This window comes from Amphiura filiformis, chromosome 19, assembly GCF_039555335.1.
Source record: "Amphiura filiformis chromosome 19, Afil_fr2py, whole genome shotgun sequence".
NCBI lineage: Eukaryota > Metazoa > Echinodermata > Ophiuroidea > Amphilepidida > Amphiuridae > Amphiura > Amphiura filiformis.
This window is the reverse complement of record NC_092646.1, coordinates 26,532,463-26,548,522: the sequence shown is the minus strand read 5'-3', so window position 1 is coordinate 26,548,522 and position 16,060 is coordinate 26,532,463. Positions and strand designations below refer to the sequence as shown.

At 36.0% G+C, this 16,060-nt stretch overlaps 2 protein-coding genes across 2 annotated transcripts in view; one reads left to right on the top strand and one right to left on the bottom strand.

The window, feature by feature from the left end:
• Positions 1–415: 415 nt before the first annotated feature.
• On the bottom strand, positions 416–15,461 carry LOC140141114 (Fanconi anemia group C protein homolog). The gene is made up of 12 exons (XM_072162899.1): positions 14,997–15,461; positions 13,185–13,269; positions 12,356–12,450; positions 10,249–10,359; positions 9,461–9,525; positions 8,487–8,698; positions 7,511–7,665; positions 6,845–7,003; positions 6,274–6,349; positions 5,376–5,635; positions 3,472–3,675; positions 416–2,920 (listed from the first exon to the last, which is right to left on the bottom strand). The coding sequence occupies exons 1-12, from the start codon at positions 15,153–15,155 to the stop codon at positions 2,645–2,647; spliced, it is 1,857 nt and encodes a 618-aa protein (XP_072019000.1). The 5' UTR covers positions 15,156–15,461; the 3' UTR covers positions 416–2,644.
• Positions 15,462–15,560: 99 nt separating this feature from the next.
• Positions 15,561–16,060, top strand: part of LOC140141115 (probable global transcription activator SNF2L2) — a 39,902-nt gene continuing 39,402 nt past the window's right edge. The window contains 1 exon segment of the mRNA XM_072162900.1: positions 15,561–15,651. The gene's annotated coding sequence lies outside the window, so the exon portion shown is untranslated.

Sequence of the window (16,060 nt, the reverse complement as noted above, 5' to 3'; positions counted from 1 at the left end):
CCCAATTAACCGTACAAATGACAAATGTAACTCGAATTATGTGAAGCTGTTGAATTTGGAAATGATTGCATACAATGAGATTACGGAAGACAAATTATTTACTGTCATTTATGAATTGGAATGAGCTATTGTGATGAAATGAATTTAATCATGCTTGTTGATGTGGAGCAGGTATGTTCTGTTAAACCAGGAAAGTTGAAAAAGAAGGAGGGAGAACGGAATTATATCCTTGAGATAATCCCGTAGGTAATCCTGTCGCACCTATTCATAGTCCTTTATTCTCATGTAGTTACACATCTACTTGAAAGTAGCCTTTGATGTGATGTGTGTTGCCGACTACGGTTGATTAATTTTCACTCCAGAATTGAAACCATATCCAATGTTTCTATAGAGAATTCCTTGTATGACACGTGTGTGTTAAGTACCTGATGTTGCTCTGAAGGGATACCACACGTGGATACTATAAGAAAGAAATGTAGTTTTGTAAAGATTCCAAAAAAATCCGCCCATTTTTGGAACATATATTAATTATTTAGGAGAGTGTTTTAGGATTTTGTTAGAAAAGGGATGATTTTTGATCATCTATATTTTATTGTTTTATGTATTTTCCTGTCATTTCCTGCAAACCTAATAAAGATATTTTGATAATTAAAAATAGTCTGTATCATAAATCGTAGAGGTTGAAAGCGTAACCAAGCGTGCAAAATTATTATTTGCCATGGAACTTCGGTCATATTTTATTTGAAATAAACTGGATGTTAGGATCTGGATCTGGTATACAGACACTGACCTTTCCCTAAAACTAGTAAGCAGCAACTTGTGTATCACACCCGTCATGGGTTCGAACCCTTTTGTTGTATTTTATTGTTAAACCTAAATAGCGTGATTGCTTTTGAATGAGCGGCAACACACATATTTTGTTTGAGGATAGCTGGATCTATCTCCTTTCTTTACATCTTCTCTGGTTAAACAGAACAAAATTACAACACAGTGTCCTTTGGAGCCTATGTAATACACATGATCATGCAGAACTCACACACACAAAATCAGAATCAACTGATGAAGTTTTGGGAATACAGTTTTTCATGGATATCTACTGAATAAAAGGAAGATCACAGAAGACTCCTTTAATTAAACCTCACAAGTTGCAACCTGTAATACTTAGAGAATAAAGGTATTGTTTTTAGCCGCTGGAGTGCATCTATCGTCTCATATAACACGGGCGACATTTATTCTCATTCTTAAACACTTCAATTCAAGTAAAATATGATAAGTATTACAAATTTTAATCAAAGTAAATCCTACATTTTGCAAGGAATTATACCTATAGGCTTAAAATCGATCAGTCCCGTTGTTGCTATGCGCCTCCAATTGGTTCAAATTGCAAGTAAGCGTATAGCGTCGATGCATACGTGCTGACCCGTGTGATATCGTGTCATATCACACGGGCAAGAACCAATAAGATCGCAGGAACATTCTCAAGTGTTTAAGAATGAGCCATGGTACCTCACAGTTGAGCTTGTTAAAGGGACATGGTCATATTCTGTTTTCTGTATTACATTGAGGTCTACCATTAAAATAATGTTTCCAAATTTTGAGTTGTATATTGCTCCAGCAGTTTTGGTGTGAAAAAAATGTGTTAAACATTGAACATTTATTGAGAAAGCACCTTTTAGCCCTGTTTGGGGCAAATGAAGGCTTAATACAGCCGCAATGTACTCTGATATTAATGTACGACTTCAACTAGTGATACATAAGAATATATGAAAAAGTATTATGCACTACCTGAGTGTTATATAAAAAATAATGCCCCAAGGAGAGTGCAGACTTCCGGTTGTGGTTTCAACAATTGACCACGTTTTTGCTCACATTGACAATGATTATGAACTAGCAATTTTCTTTGTTCCAGTGTCTTTGTTTTACCTCATCTCGGGCACTGAATTCAACTGGGGTAATCAGTAAAATATGAGTTTTCTTCTGATTTCAACATCTCAGTTCTGATATTAGAAAAATAGGTGATTAGGCAGTCAATCGGGTCGCACCCATTTAAGTACTCATTTTAGTCCCTTTCTTTTGCGTATTTGTGTACATCCATATCATCCATATCAAAAGGATACACTTGTTGGCTGCTACATGTGTCTCATTTCACATAATAGCTAGGAATAAATACCAGACTCATCTCAAGTAGGTCACTTCAAATTATCCCCAAGTCACACAGTTAAGGAATGTTTTCTGTATTCTTAAACCGTATTTGATTTGAAGTGACCTACTTGAGATGAGTCTGGTATTTATTTCCAGCTATTTTGTGAAATGAGACACATGTAGCAGCCGAGAAGTGCATTGTTTTTATATGGATGTACACATATGTGATGCGATGAAGCAAAATCAGTCGGAACTCGGAAATATTGAATTTTCAGTTTCTTATAGGATAGTAAAAAGCATTTGCAAAGCTGTATTTTGCAGAAAACTCCATTGAAATTGAACAACCAGTTCCAAAGATATGTGTAATTAGAGAGTTTCCAAAACAGGAGGAAACAAAAGGAGGTATTGCCTTTGTTTGGCTATATCTCAAAATCAATATTTCCGAGTTAACGTTCCGACTGATTTTGCTTGATCGCATCACATATCATCCATTGTGTTTTCATCACTTATTCACAGACCACTTCTGCAAGCATCTCTCAGCAAACCCACAAGACTGTAATATTTGATCTGTTTCCCATCTCAGCAACGTGCGATCACGATCCCCAGCAGACAGTATATTATCAAGGCAAGTTTTTTTCAAGTCTTGGAGTTGCTTGACTATGATGTGGGAGCTGGCAATACATTTGCTGTGACTGTTGAGATGGTACATGAGTTCTACAGCATCAACTAAGAATTGTAGTTGTTGTGTTACATTGGCGTCGCCCTTGTTTTGAAGTGCCTGTGTGAATGAAAAACAAGAAAGAAGGAATTAAAACTCTGACCTTTAAAAAAACATGTTAATTTAACAGGATGATAAGTCTAATTTACCACTTTCAGAAGTTGGGTCAGTCGGTCGGGAAAAGCATAATGTGAAGTACATGTTTGTATATAAAACACTCACTGACCACAGAATTTCCACCAAAGACAAATTCAAGGTAAACCCTACTTTATTTCACATGTAGGCTACATGTCTGGCAAACTTAAAATACTGCATTTTTATATTTAAAAATGTTTTACTTTATATTTGTGTAGATGCTGAGGATGATGCATGAGATATCTGAACCCTCAGCCAGGTACAAATGGACAGGCGAAATGTGCAGGAAATGGTATTTTACAACATTTCTATTATGTCTTCCGTTTTGCAGACGAAAAGTTTTTCGGGAAATTGTAAAAAAAACCTTCTACGGTCGGGACTGCCGAGACGGTCCGTCGGACAAGGATATAAAGCAAACAACCTTTTTTGTCATTGTTTGTGTTTCCAAATACCCTCTCACACATAAACACACTTACCATATCTACTATGTGTTGCAACACCTTGCAGCCTTCCTTGGAATACATAACAAGCATCTGACACATGGGTTGAATAACATTCATCACCTGACTACACTCTGCATTCTGATTGGCTAACAACACCGCATCTTTCAAATCCGTCATCAGGAAATTTGACTGCTTGACAAGTTGACGTAGTGAACCGCCTAGTGATGTCATTATTTTCTGTCAATAAAATGGTAAAATAAATAAAATGTATGTTTAGATACCTGTAAAAGGTTAAATACCATTAATTAGAGCTGGGCATCATCATCATCAGTCGACTGCAGAGCAGGTGATTACAAGCTTTCTCCAACTATTGCGATCTTGGGCAAACGAAACAATTTTGTTTGGCTGCAGCATCCCTTCAGTATCTCCCAGGAGGTGCTTGGAAAAATAGTGAGGGACTATTTTGTTGTATGGCATCTGAAAAAGGTGCTTAAAAATCACTGAAAAATACCAAGCTGAATAGCCAAAAATGTGAAATTTCAGAGTAACATGCAGAAACGACATGTTTTCTACCATTATTTTGCAGTTTTGATGAAAAGTTCCCCCAAATTCATCCGCTGCACATCAATTTTCCCTAGCTAGTGTGCTCCTATCTAGTCACAAAAAGAAGGGTGCACTGTAAAATTGTGGTCTTTACATTACAGTTGTTTAAAACAAAACAAAAAAGTCTCAGGTCATCATATGTTGAAATTTTGATTATTTGGGGATTCAACCTTGTACTCTTAATTGATAAAAATGTCTTCACTGTGAGAGTTCCATGTATGAGAAAATCGTGCTTGAAATGACCTATTTCATTGTTATAAAGAATTTGTGGTATTGAAATGTAAGTTCTTGTACAAATGATTTGACTAAACAATGAAATTTTGAACCTGAGCAAAATAGAGTTTTGTAGAAGGGGTGTGGATTATAAATGGAATAGCCCAAGAGCAAATTTAAAACCTCATGAATAGAGGGTAAAATAAAATAAATAAATGTAGATATTTATATAGCGCTTTATGCCGTAAACAGCCTCAAAGCGCTTTACATTTATTCCGCCGTCATTAGAATATGTCGGAACCACGTTTGCAGCCTACAAGTGGCGCAGGGTCCATCAGTACAACGACTGTGACTACCCCTAACAGCTTCCCATTGCACCTGGGTGGGGTGAGGCAAGCGAGGCAAAGCGCCTTGCCCAAGGGCGCAACACGGTGGTGGGACGGGAATCGAACCCACGCACGTCGAGCAAGCTCTCGGATTATGAGTCCAAGGCCGTAACCACTGAGCCACCGTGCCCTACGGTATGCAATACGACGTCACTCTTAAGTTATCTTAGAACTGTTATCTTAGATACTGTTCCGGTTGGTTTATTGCATACACTCTATAGGACCATCTGAAAGCCATTCCCAAGTTGAAATCCTAATGTGGAAAGCATTTTCTTTTCCACCTTTTTTCACTTGATTTCATATCACACTGTGGGACGAGCTTTTATCAAGAATAGACCACCTTTCATCTCTCAAGAAGGTTTCACTGGTCAAGATGAAGAATTTGATTGAGATTTATATCTTAAAGCCCTTCCAAAGTTGAAAATCTAATGCTGAAAGCGTTTTCTTTCCCACTTTTTTTTTACTTGATTTCTTGTCACACAGTGGGACGACTTTTTTTGGTGAAAAATAGACCACCTTCCATCCCTCAAGAAGGTTTCACTGTTGTCACGTTGAAGAATTTGATCTGACGATGTCAGATGTGAGATTTTTGTGTGATGAATTTGGAAAAAATAATTAATTTTTACTCTATCCAGCAGGAATAACGCGCAAAAAGCGGTCAATTTTACAATGCGCACAGGAGCTTTGAGACAAACTATTAAATTACGATGGTCTAAAGTGTAGGGGTAAACTGACCTTAAAATAATCATGTTTCTCACTATGTAATGGATAATTAAACCAGCAAATCATTTCAAGTCCTGGTGGTTTCTGGTTCCAGTCTGCAATCAGTATCATTTCTATGGCCTTGTAATACCATGTTGGCCACTTGATGAGTATCAGCCAGAGATCATACAGTTCTTGTTGGTTCATTTGGTGCTGGGAGAAAGTGTTAGTGATTTCGTTTAAGATGTTGTCTATGTGATGGAGATGTAGACAGCAGCTTTGTATAGACAAACCTGAAGATAACACAATGGAGAAAAAATTAACCAAAAGTTCTTTTTTATTGAAGACTTCAAATAGAAAAACAAACAAAAAACCAAGAAACAGATTTCTGACTTTGTGGCAAAATTGAACAATAATTCTTTTGCGATTCAACAACATTCTTTCTAGCAGGGTTAAAATAATGAGTAGCCATTAAAAGTAAGTCCAAATTTGATTGGATTTCCAGTATATGGTATCCAAATGTAATTAATAAGAATATGAATATAGCACTGCCAACTCTCATGTATTCAGCTCAAAGTCTCAAACTTTGGGTATTTTCTCCCACTCTCATGCGAAGGTAGTAAAATCTCATGCGAAGGTAGTAAAATCTCATACATGGCTAGCAACTCTCACACATTCGCATGCTAAGGTAGTAAAATATCACATGCGTCCAAATTTTGTCCCTTCCTCAGATTCTCGAGCACTGTGGCGACAAAACAATGGGTAAAAATTTGAGTCGGCACACAATATTTCTGTCTTGTTACATCCTCAAAAATATGTTGCAAAATGCATTTCTGAAAAGTTGGCAACCCTGAATAAAATGAAAAATGGTTTTGCTCAGCAAATAACTCATTTATTTTGAAGGTACCACAGGTATTTTCCTAGCACTAACCTTGCAGTGATATCAACAGCAAATTGACCAAGCTCCTGTACTGCAATGGATACATGTGACATATACTAGAAGATTTCTGAAAAACAAGGCAGCATAAAAATGATTAGGACAGAACATCATCAAACAAACATGTTGTCATGGACATAATGTTGATAAAGTTGAATATTTCCTTCCTTTTATCTCCAATCAACTAAACCAAACCCTAAAAATGAACCAACCAAACTAAGTGGCTTTCATTATCATCATCATCATCAGCCGGTCCACTGCTGGACAAAAGCCTCAGCATGTCTCTGCCAGGTAGCTCTATCTCTTGTCTTACTGAACCAATTTACTGTTCCCCAGTATTGGTCTATCTCATCTCTCCATCTCTTGCACTGTCTTCCCCGGTTTCTGTTTCCCACCATTGGTCTTCATACAGTAATTGCTGTAGTCCATCTGTTGTCTGTTCTTCTGCTGATATGCCCTGCCCAATTCCATTTCCTGTGTTTGGCTGTTTCCAAGATGTCTTGAGTCTTTGTTACGTGGCTTTACGATTGATAAAAATAAGTATTTTCTGCAAAAGATATCCTACCTTTTGTGCAGTGTGATCATTTGAACACTGTAGAAGTGCTTGGCTGAAATAATCCATAATTCTTAACACATCTGGACTGCCTTGTGTGTTCTCTACAAATGCTTGCAATATGTTGTCTACTGCAGCATAAATGGTTGGATTTTCTAAACAGGCTAAAGGCTGAAAAGAACAAGAAATCATTTAAAAAGTGACTGGGTGAGAGATTAAGGTAAATGTCTTTCATAGGGAGTGTATGGATATCAACTGGAATAACCCAAATTCTTAAACACTTGAGAATGTTCTTACAATCTTATTTGTTCTTACCCATGTGATATGACACGATATCACACACTTTAGCGCTTGCGCGTCGATGCAATACTTGTACACACTATTTGAACCAATCAGAGGTGCATAGCAACAATGGGACTGATCGATTCTAAGCCCTAGGTAAACGGTAGGATTTAATTTGATTAAATTTTGTATAGTTATGATTAATATATTTATTTGAATTAAAGTAATTAAGAATGAGAATAAAGGTATTGTTTTTAGCTGCTATCGTCTCATATAACATGCGACATCATTATTTTTGGCGTAAAACAAAAATGATGTCGCCACGAGATGATAGATGCACTCCAGCGGCTAAAAACAATACCTTTATTCTCTAAATATTTCATGTTTTTCACTTACCAGAAATCTTGAGTTTATGAGAGTTACAGCATGTTCCCTAGATAACCAAGGTTGTCGTTTGATAAGTGTCTTGACCAATGAAATCACTTCTCTCTCCAGTGCTGGTAGATATCTATTCCATAGAGCAGTCTGACAATGGTAACTCAGCTCTATACCTACAAGTTGAAATTTGATTAAAACCCGGGGGTTTAAATCATTGGAAAATAAAAAACAATGTTATTTTTTGGTAAAGTAAACTATTTTCCTGACCGACTGACCCTTGGTCCTAAGTAACACCCTGCGTTATGGTATGGTTTGTATATTAACCATAAGGCATGCTATTTTACCGCTGAGTACAGAAACTCAATCATCAAAACACTCGTAAACTAACTGTGCCCGAGTTTGATTGACAGAAGATGTCAGACGTAAACTAGTTATTTTAATTCTGTATCCGATTATAGGTGATCTGTCGGCCGGGTCTGTCAGCACACTTGTGCCGCAACCTCATAAAAGAACTGGTGTGATTTAATGTGAAATGAAGTGTAGGCACAAGTACTAAATGGGCTATTCCACTTGAAATCCACACTACCCCTGTGGAAGAATTTAGAAATATCTTCCACAGGGGGAGTATGTTTTTCAAATGTAATTGGTCAGAATCATTTTGAAACCCATACTCCTCCTGTATTACGGCTTTACCTATGCCATTCACAACTGGTGTGAGTATTTCAAATGGAAGTTACCCAATTGTCTATTCTATTCAAAACTTATATGCCCTGTGTGGAAGACTTTAGCTAAATCTTCCACAGGGGTAGTGTGGATTTTAAATGGAATAGCCCAATCTTGTCTGCAGGTTGACCTCAATTCCTCATATCTTTTTTCTCTTCAAACTGGTCCTTTAATTTGAGATATGTGTTAAAAGCCTAAGCTTGAGCTAAACTTCCCCAAGGTATTAATTAGAAATTAACTGCAACCAAATATTTGAAATAGCCAAACTTACTGCATTGTCCATCACTGTATGCATTACATTGTGACTCTATAACTGCATCGAGGAAGCCTGGGTGTAGTGGTTCCATGGTGCTGTCACTTGCATGGCAAGCTAATAGTGATTCTATGATGTGATGTGAACCGGGCACCTTCAGTAATGGCACACATCTTAAGGATAATGCTCTCAGGGCCTCACACGACATTGATCGGCATGGTAACATCATCCTGTATAATAGGTAAGAATTATGAAGATGTTAATTTATACATAAGAGTAGCTAAGTATTGTCACATAAAACAGGTAAATTGGTTTTTAATCAAATGTATCCTACATGATTATGAAAGATTTTCATGTCATTATTTTGCTTTTGATATTGATATTTGTGCTGTGTGTGAGATGTGAAGGTGTGGAATTGGTTGGGTGCTTTGTATATAGCAATGTTTGTTCATATAGGGGTATGGGTCACACTTACTGATAATTAAGACTTACAATAACTTTAAAGAACAATGCAAGTTAAAACCATGATGTATGATTTTCATCAAATTTTACTCAAAATGCTGAAATAATATTGGTAATAACTGTCAGGAAAAGTTTCTGTCCATTTTAAGTCAAAATAATAAGGTAAAGTGAAAGAAACCCCACTGGCAATTATAATTTTGGCAGTTTAATATGGAGTCATATGAGGGACTTAATGTCTAAATACGGCAATTATGTCAAAATATAAATTGCACTGTTTACCTGACAAAAAATTTTTTGGCCGATTCCATTTAAATGGGAGGCCGACAGGGAGGACCAAATTATTCCGGAGGAGGCAATCCACAGTACAGCATGCTTCAAAGAGTAAGTACAAGTACAACACCTATACATTTAAGTGTAAATGTGCCAAAAAATTAGGTTTGAAAAAAATTAACCAATTTTATATAACATCATACATTATAGCATTAATTTGGGTGTGTTCTACTCAAATGTTTTTAGGTTTGCCACATTACCCAGCTATGTTGTCCCATGTATATGGTGGAAGATCTTGCAGTTTCACACTTATCTCTTTAGAAATCTGTAAAATAATAAAGCAATAAATGGATGAGAACAGGCCTGTATGCAAAATTTATTTTGGGGTGCGAAACTTTCAAAAAAGTGGACTTTTTGAAGGAAAACTGCAGATTTTTTTGGAGCTTTTTATTGGAAAAAATAGCAAAAAAATGAACCTTTGCAGAATTTTTTGGGAGTTGCCACACCCTCCTCTCCTACATATGGGCCTGGGTGAGAATAAAGTTAAACAGTTCTATGAAACTTAAAGTCTTTTAGGGTTGGGTGCGTGCACAGTGATCACATTAACAATATAATCGGGAAGTCCTGTCTATGTGTAAAAAGAACTGGGTCACGTTATGGCCACACAATAGTTTAGTTTATAGTTTTTATTTGGGTATCACTTTTACAGCAATGGCACTCATTTATCTGATGGTGCATCCAAATATATTTAAATTAACAAAAGTAAATAAATATAAAAATTAAACAAATACATTTGAAAAGATATTCTATATTCTATCATTTCTTAGCAAATGTGACTTTGCTTTTCAATTAGCCAATCAGGTCCTCCAATTCTATACTTGCATTGCACACATGCTACATGATGATGGCTTGGGAGTTGATTTTACCATCCACAACTCAAAATCAAAATAACTTTAATTTCTTGCTAAAACATCAATCAAGTAACCCTAAAATGCCAGATATATCTAGATATTACCTTCCTTTTAAATAAAATTGCCCTTAGAATTACCTTGTTACATGATTCAGAGTTGTATTTGTCTGGATTGCATCCAATAGTGTGGGCAAGAGTTGAACAAGGGTCCTCCTGCTTGTAATATGACACAGTTTTCCTTATTTGAGTCTGAAAAAAGATGATAATATTATAATGATATGTTATGATGATTTTCAACCTAGTAACATTTATTAGTATATACATGTATATATTGCTGTCACCATGCCACCAAGAGCTGATACTATCCACTGATGAAGGGAGAATAGGATATCTGTTGAAAATATGGAAAATCCTACACAGGTCAGTTTTCCTGTGGTAATTTTTACCTTGAATTTTATATGTACCAATGAGGTAAGATTAAATTTGGGCACTATGAAATGAAACCGTACGTTACACAAAAAACTGCACCAAATATTACTAAATTAGCCAAGGGATTTTATTTTTTCATGTGTAGATAAACAAAGTTGATACATATGACACATTTTTTAAAACACATTTAATATCACTGTGTGCCATCATATTGTTATGATTACACTAAATTAGGCCTGGCATTTTTGGGTAATTTCAAGATATTTTGTATTTTTAATATGAAAATCGATACTTTGTATTCATGTCATATACTCTATTAATGATTTCAAAATGCATTCAAATTCAATGCATTTTGAAATCATTAATAGACTATGACATGAGTACAAATGATCAATTTTCATATTAAAAATTTTTTTTTTTTTTTAGGTCAACCATGAATGGTCCTAGCATTTAGGTCTAGGTCCAGGGACACTACAAAACCGAAAAAATAAAAATATTTTAATTTGGTACCGGGAGGGTATTTCCTACCCGGTAATGTAATAATCGGCGGGTACCCGTTTACCCGCCGAAAATGCCAGCCTTACACTAAATATTACAAAAGCGGGCACATTTGTGATGTGATCAAGCAAAATCAGTCAAAAGTCGGAAATATTGATTTTGAGATATAATCAAACAAAAGGAAATAATTTCTTCTCTTTCCTGTTGTTTTGGAAACCAATCAACTGCTCATATCTTCGGAATAATTTGTCCAATTTCAATGGGGTTTTCTGCAAAATGTAGCTTTGCAAATGCTTTATACATCAAAGTAGAAAAATGAAAATTGAATATACCTGACTTCAGACTGATTTTGCTTGATCACCACAGTTACACGTTTTGTGCCGTCGGTTGCCATAGAAAAGATGCTACTTTTGTGTCACAGGTGGCTTCATTCCACCATTGTGGTTTTTTTCTGTGGCAACAGTACAAATTTACTAGATTTAGGAATGTGATTGCCTTCATTATTCAGCAATATTGTGCTTGAAGCTGAATAAGACACAAAATTCATTGTGAATATCATTCCTCCATAGACCCTAGAAATAAAATTGCTCATCATCTAAGTGGTATTTTGTGATGTTTTATTTTCGCTCTTCATTTTGAAGAGTGTTGTTTGTGTGTGATTTCAAACGAAATGGCATTAAAATATATACTTGCTTGTGCTCTGCAATCTATGTTTATCTATGTCATTGATTGTGTTTTTGGTGCAATTGCGTCGTTTCCAAAACAAATTTTTTAAAGAAGTTATTTTTTGTGTAAAAAACAAACAATGTCCCTATTAGCTTAAATAATTTTAAGTTTTGGTTCTTTTTTGTTTTATTTTTTTGAAAATCGAGGTGCGTTTTTTTTTGGCTTCCAAAATTGTGTTTTCGTCCTGTGCTTACCTTACATTGGCACCATTAGCTTAGGGGTACTACACCTGCCCAATTTTGTGCCTATTTTTGCATTTTTCTCAAAATTATAGAGCATTGGTGACAAGTAAGATATGTATATTATAGGGCAAGGACTACAACTGCTACACTGGAAATTGTATTTCAGCACAGACAACAGTTGTGGAGTTACAGTCAAAAATGAGGGAAAACCAATATTTGATCAATAAATCAATAACTACTTGCCTCGAGTTGCTGAATTTTCAGTGCAGTAGTTGTAGTCCTTGCCCCTATAATATACATATCCTACTTGTCACCAATGCGCCATAATTTTTGAGAAAAACGCAAAAATAAGCAAAAAATTGGCTAGGGGTGTAGTACCCCCTTAAATAATTTTTACATTTTAATCTTACCCTTGCCCACGATGTAGACTTTTCTTCAAATGCATTGGTCGGGTTCTTCACTGACCAGAGTAACACACATCGCATCACCAGGTCATATATCTCGCCTGTACAAAAACAGTTTTTATACCATAAGAGAAAGGGTGAAAAGTCAGATTTGTAAAGAAACCTATTTAAAATATTGGTCAAAACTGATCTTTTGGGTTGGAATTTTCAACATTTCAGGGGGATGCCGGGGGCACTCATGTATAAAAGTTGTAAGCATTTGTGTGAATTGAATTTTTTTTTAAATGACCCTAAGCTAGGATGTCGAAAATGTGTCAAAGTAACCCTAAACAAGGATTTTACTGAAATAAAAACACCTTAAGCAAGGAATTGGTTTGAAATTTGCCCCTAAACAAGGATAGACATTGCGTGTGCCGAAATGAGTGTCATTGTTGTTGAATGGTTTATGGAATGATATGGGGCCGTAATGGTCAGCGACAACCTGTAAAGTATGTTGATTGTTGAGGCTTGTGGATCAACGTCTGTTTGTTATGCCTGTGCATATAGCGCACCATTTAATAAATCACTGCGATTTTTTTACCCCCTAGTTAATGTTAAGTGCTACAGCTACTGGAATGACTTGATTCTGCTGATACAAATAGTACCATTTTACAATTTTTCATGCTTATAAAGTGCTTTGAAAGGAGACGACTTTTAAACAGATGTGCAGGTCAAAAAAGCTAACAGGCCACTATTAAGGTTGAATACTCAAGCAGACTTTTAAAATTCTAACTAGTCACAAATTAATGGAAAGAATATCTATAATAATTTGATACATGTACATTGTATTGCTTACTATTTAGAACAATGTCATTACTGTTGCACAAGTCTGCCAAAAACTGTCCAAGATTGGGGAATCTTTTCAAATTCACTGCTAGTTTCTGCAAAGAAAAGAAGTCACACTTCAAGAAAATCATGAAGAAAATATATTTGAATTAACAAAATAGTAACTCAGAGGTATCTATTCTTTCATTATTTGTCCCATTTCCTTCAAGAATGTTATGTTTTAAAGAAGCAAAAAAAGAAAGAGAAAAAAAAAGAGACTATTTTTCCAATATCAGGTGCCAGCTTTAATTCCTCAGGCAACAAATTCCACTCAGATAATGTTCTTAGGCAAAGTGAATAAATATTCCTTGTTGAAATTACAAAGTTGGACAAACTTTTACTTAGCAAAGGACATTAGAATAGAACATTCAACATCAACTTGTCAAAATATTGAAGAAAATATGCTCCCCAAACATGTGGAAAGTGCGCAAAACAAATTCAATGTGTGAAACTGAAAGTGTGTGTACAGGCTAGGTCAAACATAGTTCCAGTAACTGTAATTCAGTATCTCCATTAATCATTATGACGTTATTGGATACTGACAGGCCAGAAAATGTCAAAAAGACAGGGTGGCATGCTGGCATGTACATGTACCAAGACAGTCTCAAACGATACCATCGAATTCAAGAACACCACCGCGCATGCGCAATACCTCTTTAGCCTAAGTCTCGTATCCTACTATCGGATCGTTGAAAACAAAAAACCTCATCACAAATTCACTAACCTTGCGATCCTACATGTGTACACCGCATAAACTCAAAACTTCCCGAAAAAAGCTGTGCTATTCCTCAAAACATGGAACTTCATTAATAAAAATTGAAATCCTAGTACATGTATGACCAGTTATCGAAAATTTTGTTTGACAAACATCAACAAAAAGTAATTTTTTTCACCCACTGTATCTAGCGAGCAGAACGCACAGTATGGCAAAATAGCGGGTCTAATGCTGGTTTCATACTTTCATGCCGCTGATCAGCATGACGCATGAGCAGTGCAGCTAAACGGATATAAACATTGCGCATGCGTTTAAAATTAGTCTCAGACCAGACTGTGGCTATCATGTGTTTGTTTAGGATCGATGAGCGTTAGACCGACACAATCTGGCTGTGTACACCCATCGAATGTGTGTTATCGGCCTGGTCATCGGTCATCAGTGACTGTAGGAACCCATGGTCATGGATTCGATCCATGAACTGGCTGTGTAGGAGACTATCACGTTCATGTTGGAACCCGGGGGGGTCACTCCCATTGTGGCATGTACACCATACGCGATAATCAACTTTTGAAAAGCACCCTAAACAAGGATTTAACCCTTGGCTAAAACAATACCCTAAACAGGTGTTTTCACACCCTAAACATGGATTTTATTCCTTGTATCAAATTTCATACCCTAAATTTCATTTCCGCATATTAGCTACCCTTTTTTCTAATATTTCATGTTTATGACACCCTAAACGCGTTACGCGCGTATCGTGCTTACCCACGAAAAACTACCATTTTTACGTGTTTTCATTATCGCGGATGGTGTACAGCTACAGGTCACAATGGGAGTGACCCCCCCCCCCCCGCGTTGGAACCATTGGAGTACGGAAGAAATATTCATTAACGCCATAACAAGACTGAAGCAATGTGGCCATTTCTATTGTACCAAGCAAGTACAACGCAGAGACTTCTAAAAATTCGTAGTATACTGATTATGCCGGTACTATTTATATCATCATGAATGTCATGATATTAAAAATAAACGAAATTCAAAGACAATGTCAATGAAATTTAAGCTTACCAAATCATCATTTATTTTTGAGTTCAAAATGGTTTGTTGCAAATTCGATAAGAAAATCTTAAGCTCAGCAAGATTATGTGATTCCCAAACACGATTTCCATACTCTGCCACTTTTGCACGCCAAGTCTCAAGGTCCTCATTGTTTATTTCAAGCGACATTGTTATGCAATGCACAAGATTGTTTTCAAAACAACCGCGGCATTGACCTTTCAACTTCCGGGTTCTCAGCTCGGGTCAACTCGGTTCAAAACGAACTTATACGGTTTTGTACGGAACGATCCCGAAGAGCAATCGGCAATTTCAGAACGCTCGGAACTTTAGTGATGCCAAGTTGGTAATTCCAAAGTGTGAATTTAGAGGATTTAAAGAAAATTTATATTTTTGCCTTTTGACGAAAAATATGAGGTAGCTTTTATTCGAAGACATTGTTATATTAGTACTGTTTTTATCAGCTAGCATTTAGTGAAATTTTGCTTAGTTCCGACTTGGGATATTTTATTCCTGACAATTTAAAAAATCGCTGGATATTTTATAAATTTCAAATAAGAATTGTGTCCTTGAGATCTAGCTGGCAACCCGAAAAACCAATTATGGCCGGCGTTCAGCACTGTTCTTTGTGACGATCAAGCAGGAAAAGTCGACCACATTTATACTGGTAATTATAATGTGAATGTCTTACTCAGTCTCCTATTGACAGTGTTACTTTAAGGCATTTATCTGGCGTTGTAATATTACAAATGTATCTTTTTATAAAGCTGGAACCAGCTAATTTAATACTGGCAGATAAACTCGCTTCGTCATTGTACCAAATCAATTGCAGCTTTGTTTCTGCATAAAAATTAAATCATGAAATGTGATGTTCATATTTAATTTCTTATTTTATTCCAATTTAAATGTTATGTTTGTGTCTTGTTATGTTGTGTCTTGTGCCTAAAATGTTTTATTTTGCATTTTCTTTTGGTTAACACATCTTTTTAAGAATCGTGAACGTGAGTGAGAATGCATTCAATTCATTGTCAATTTGCCATTCATGAATGAATGAACATGATTCATGCATGAGCATT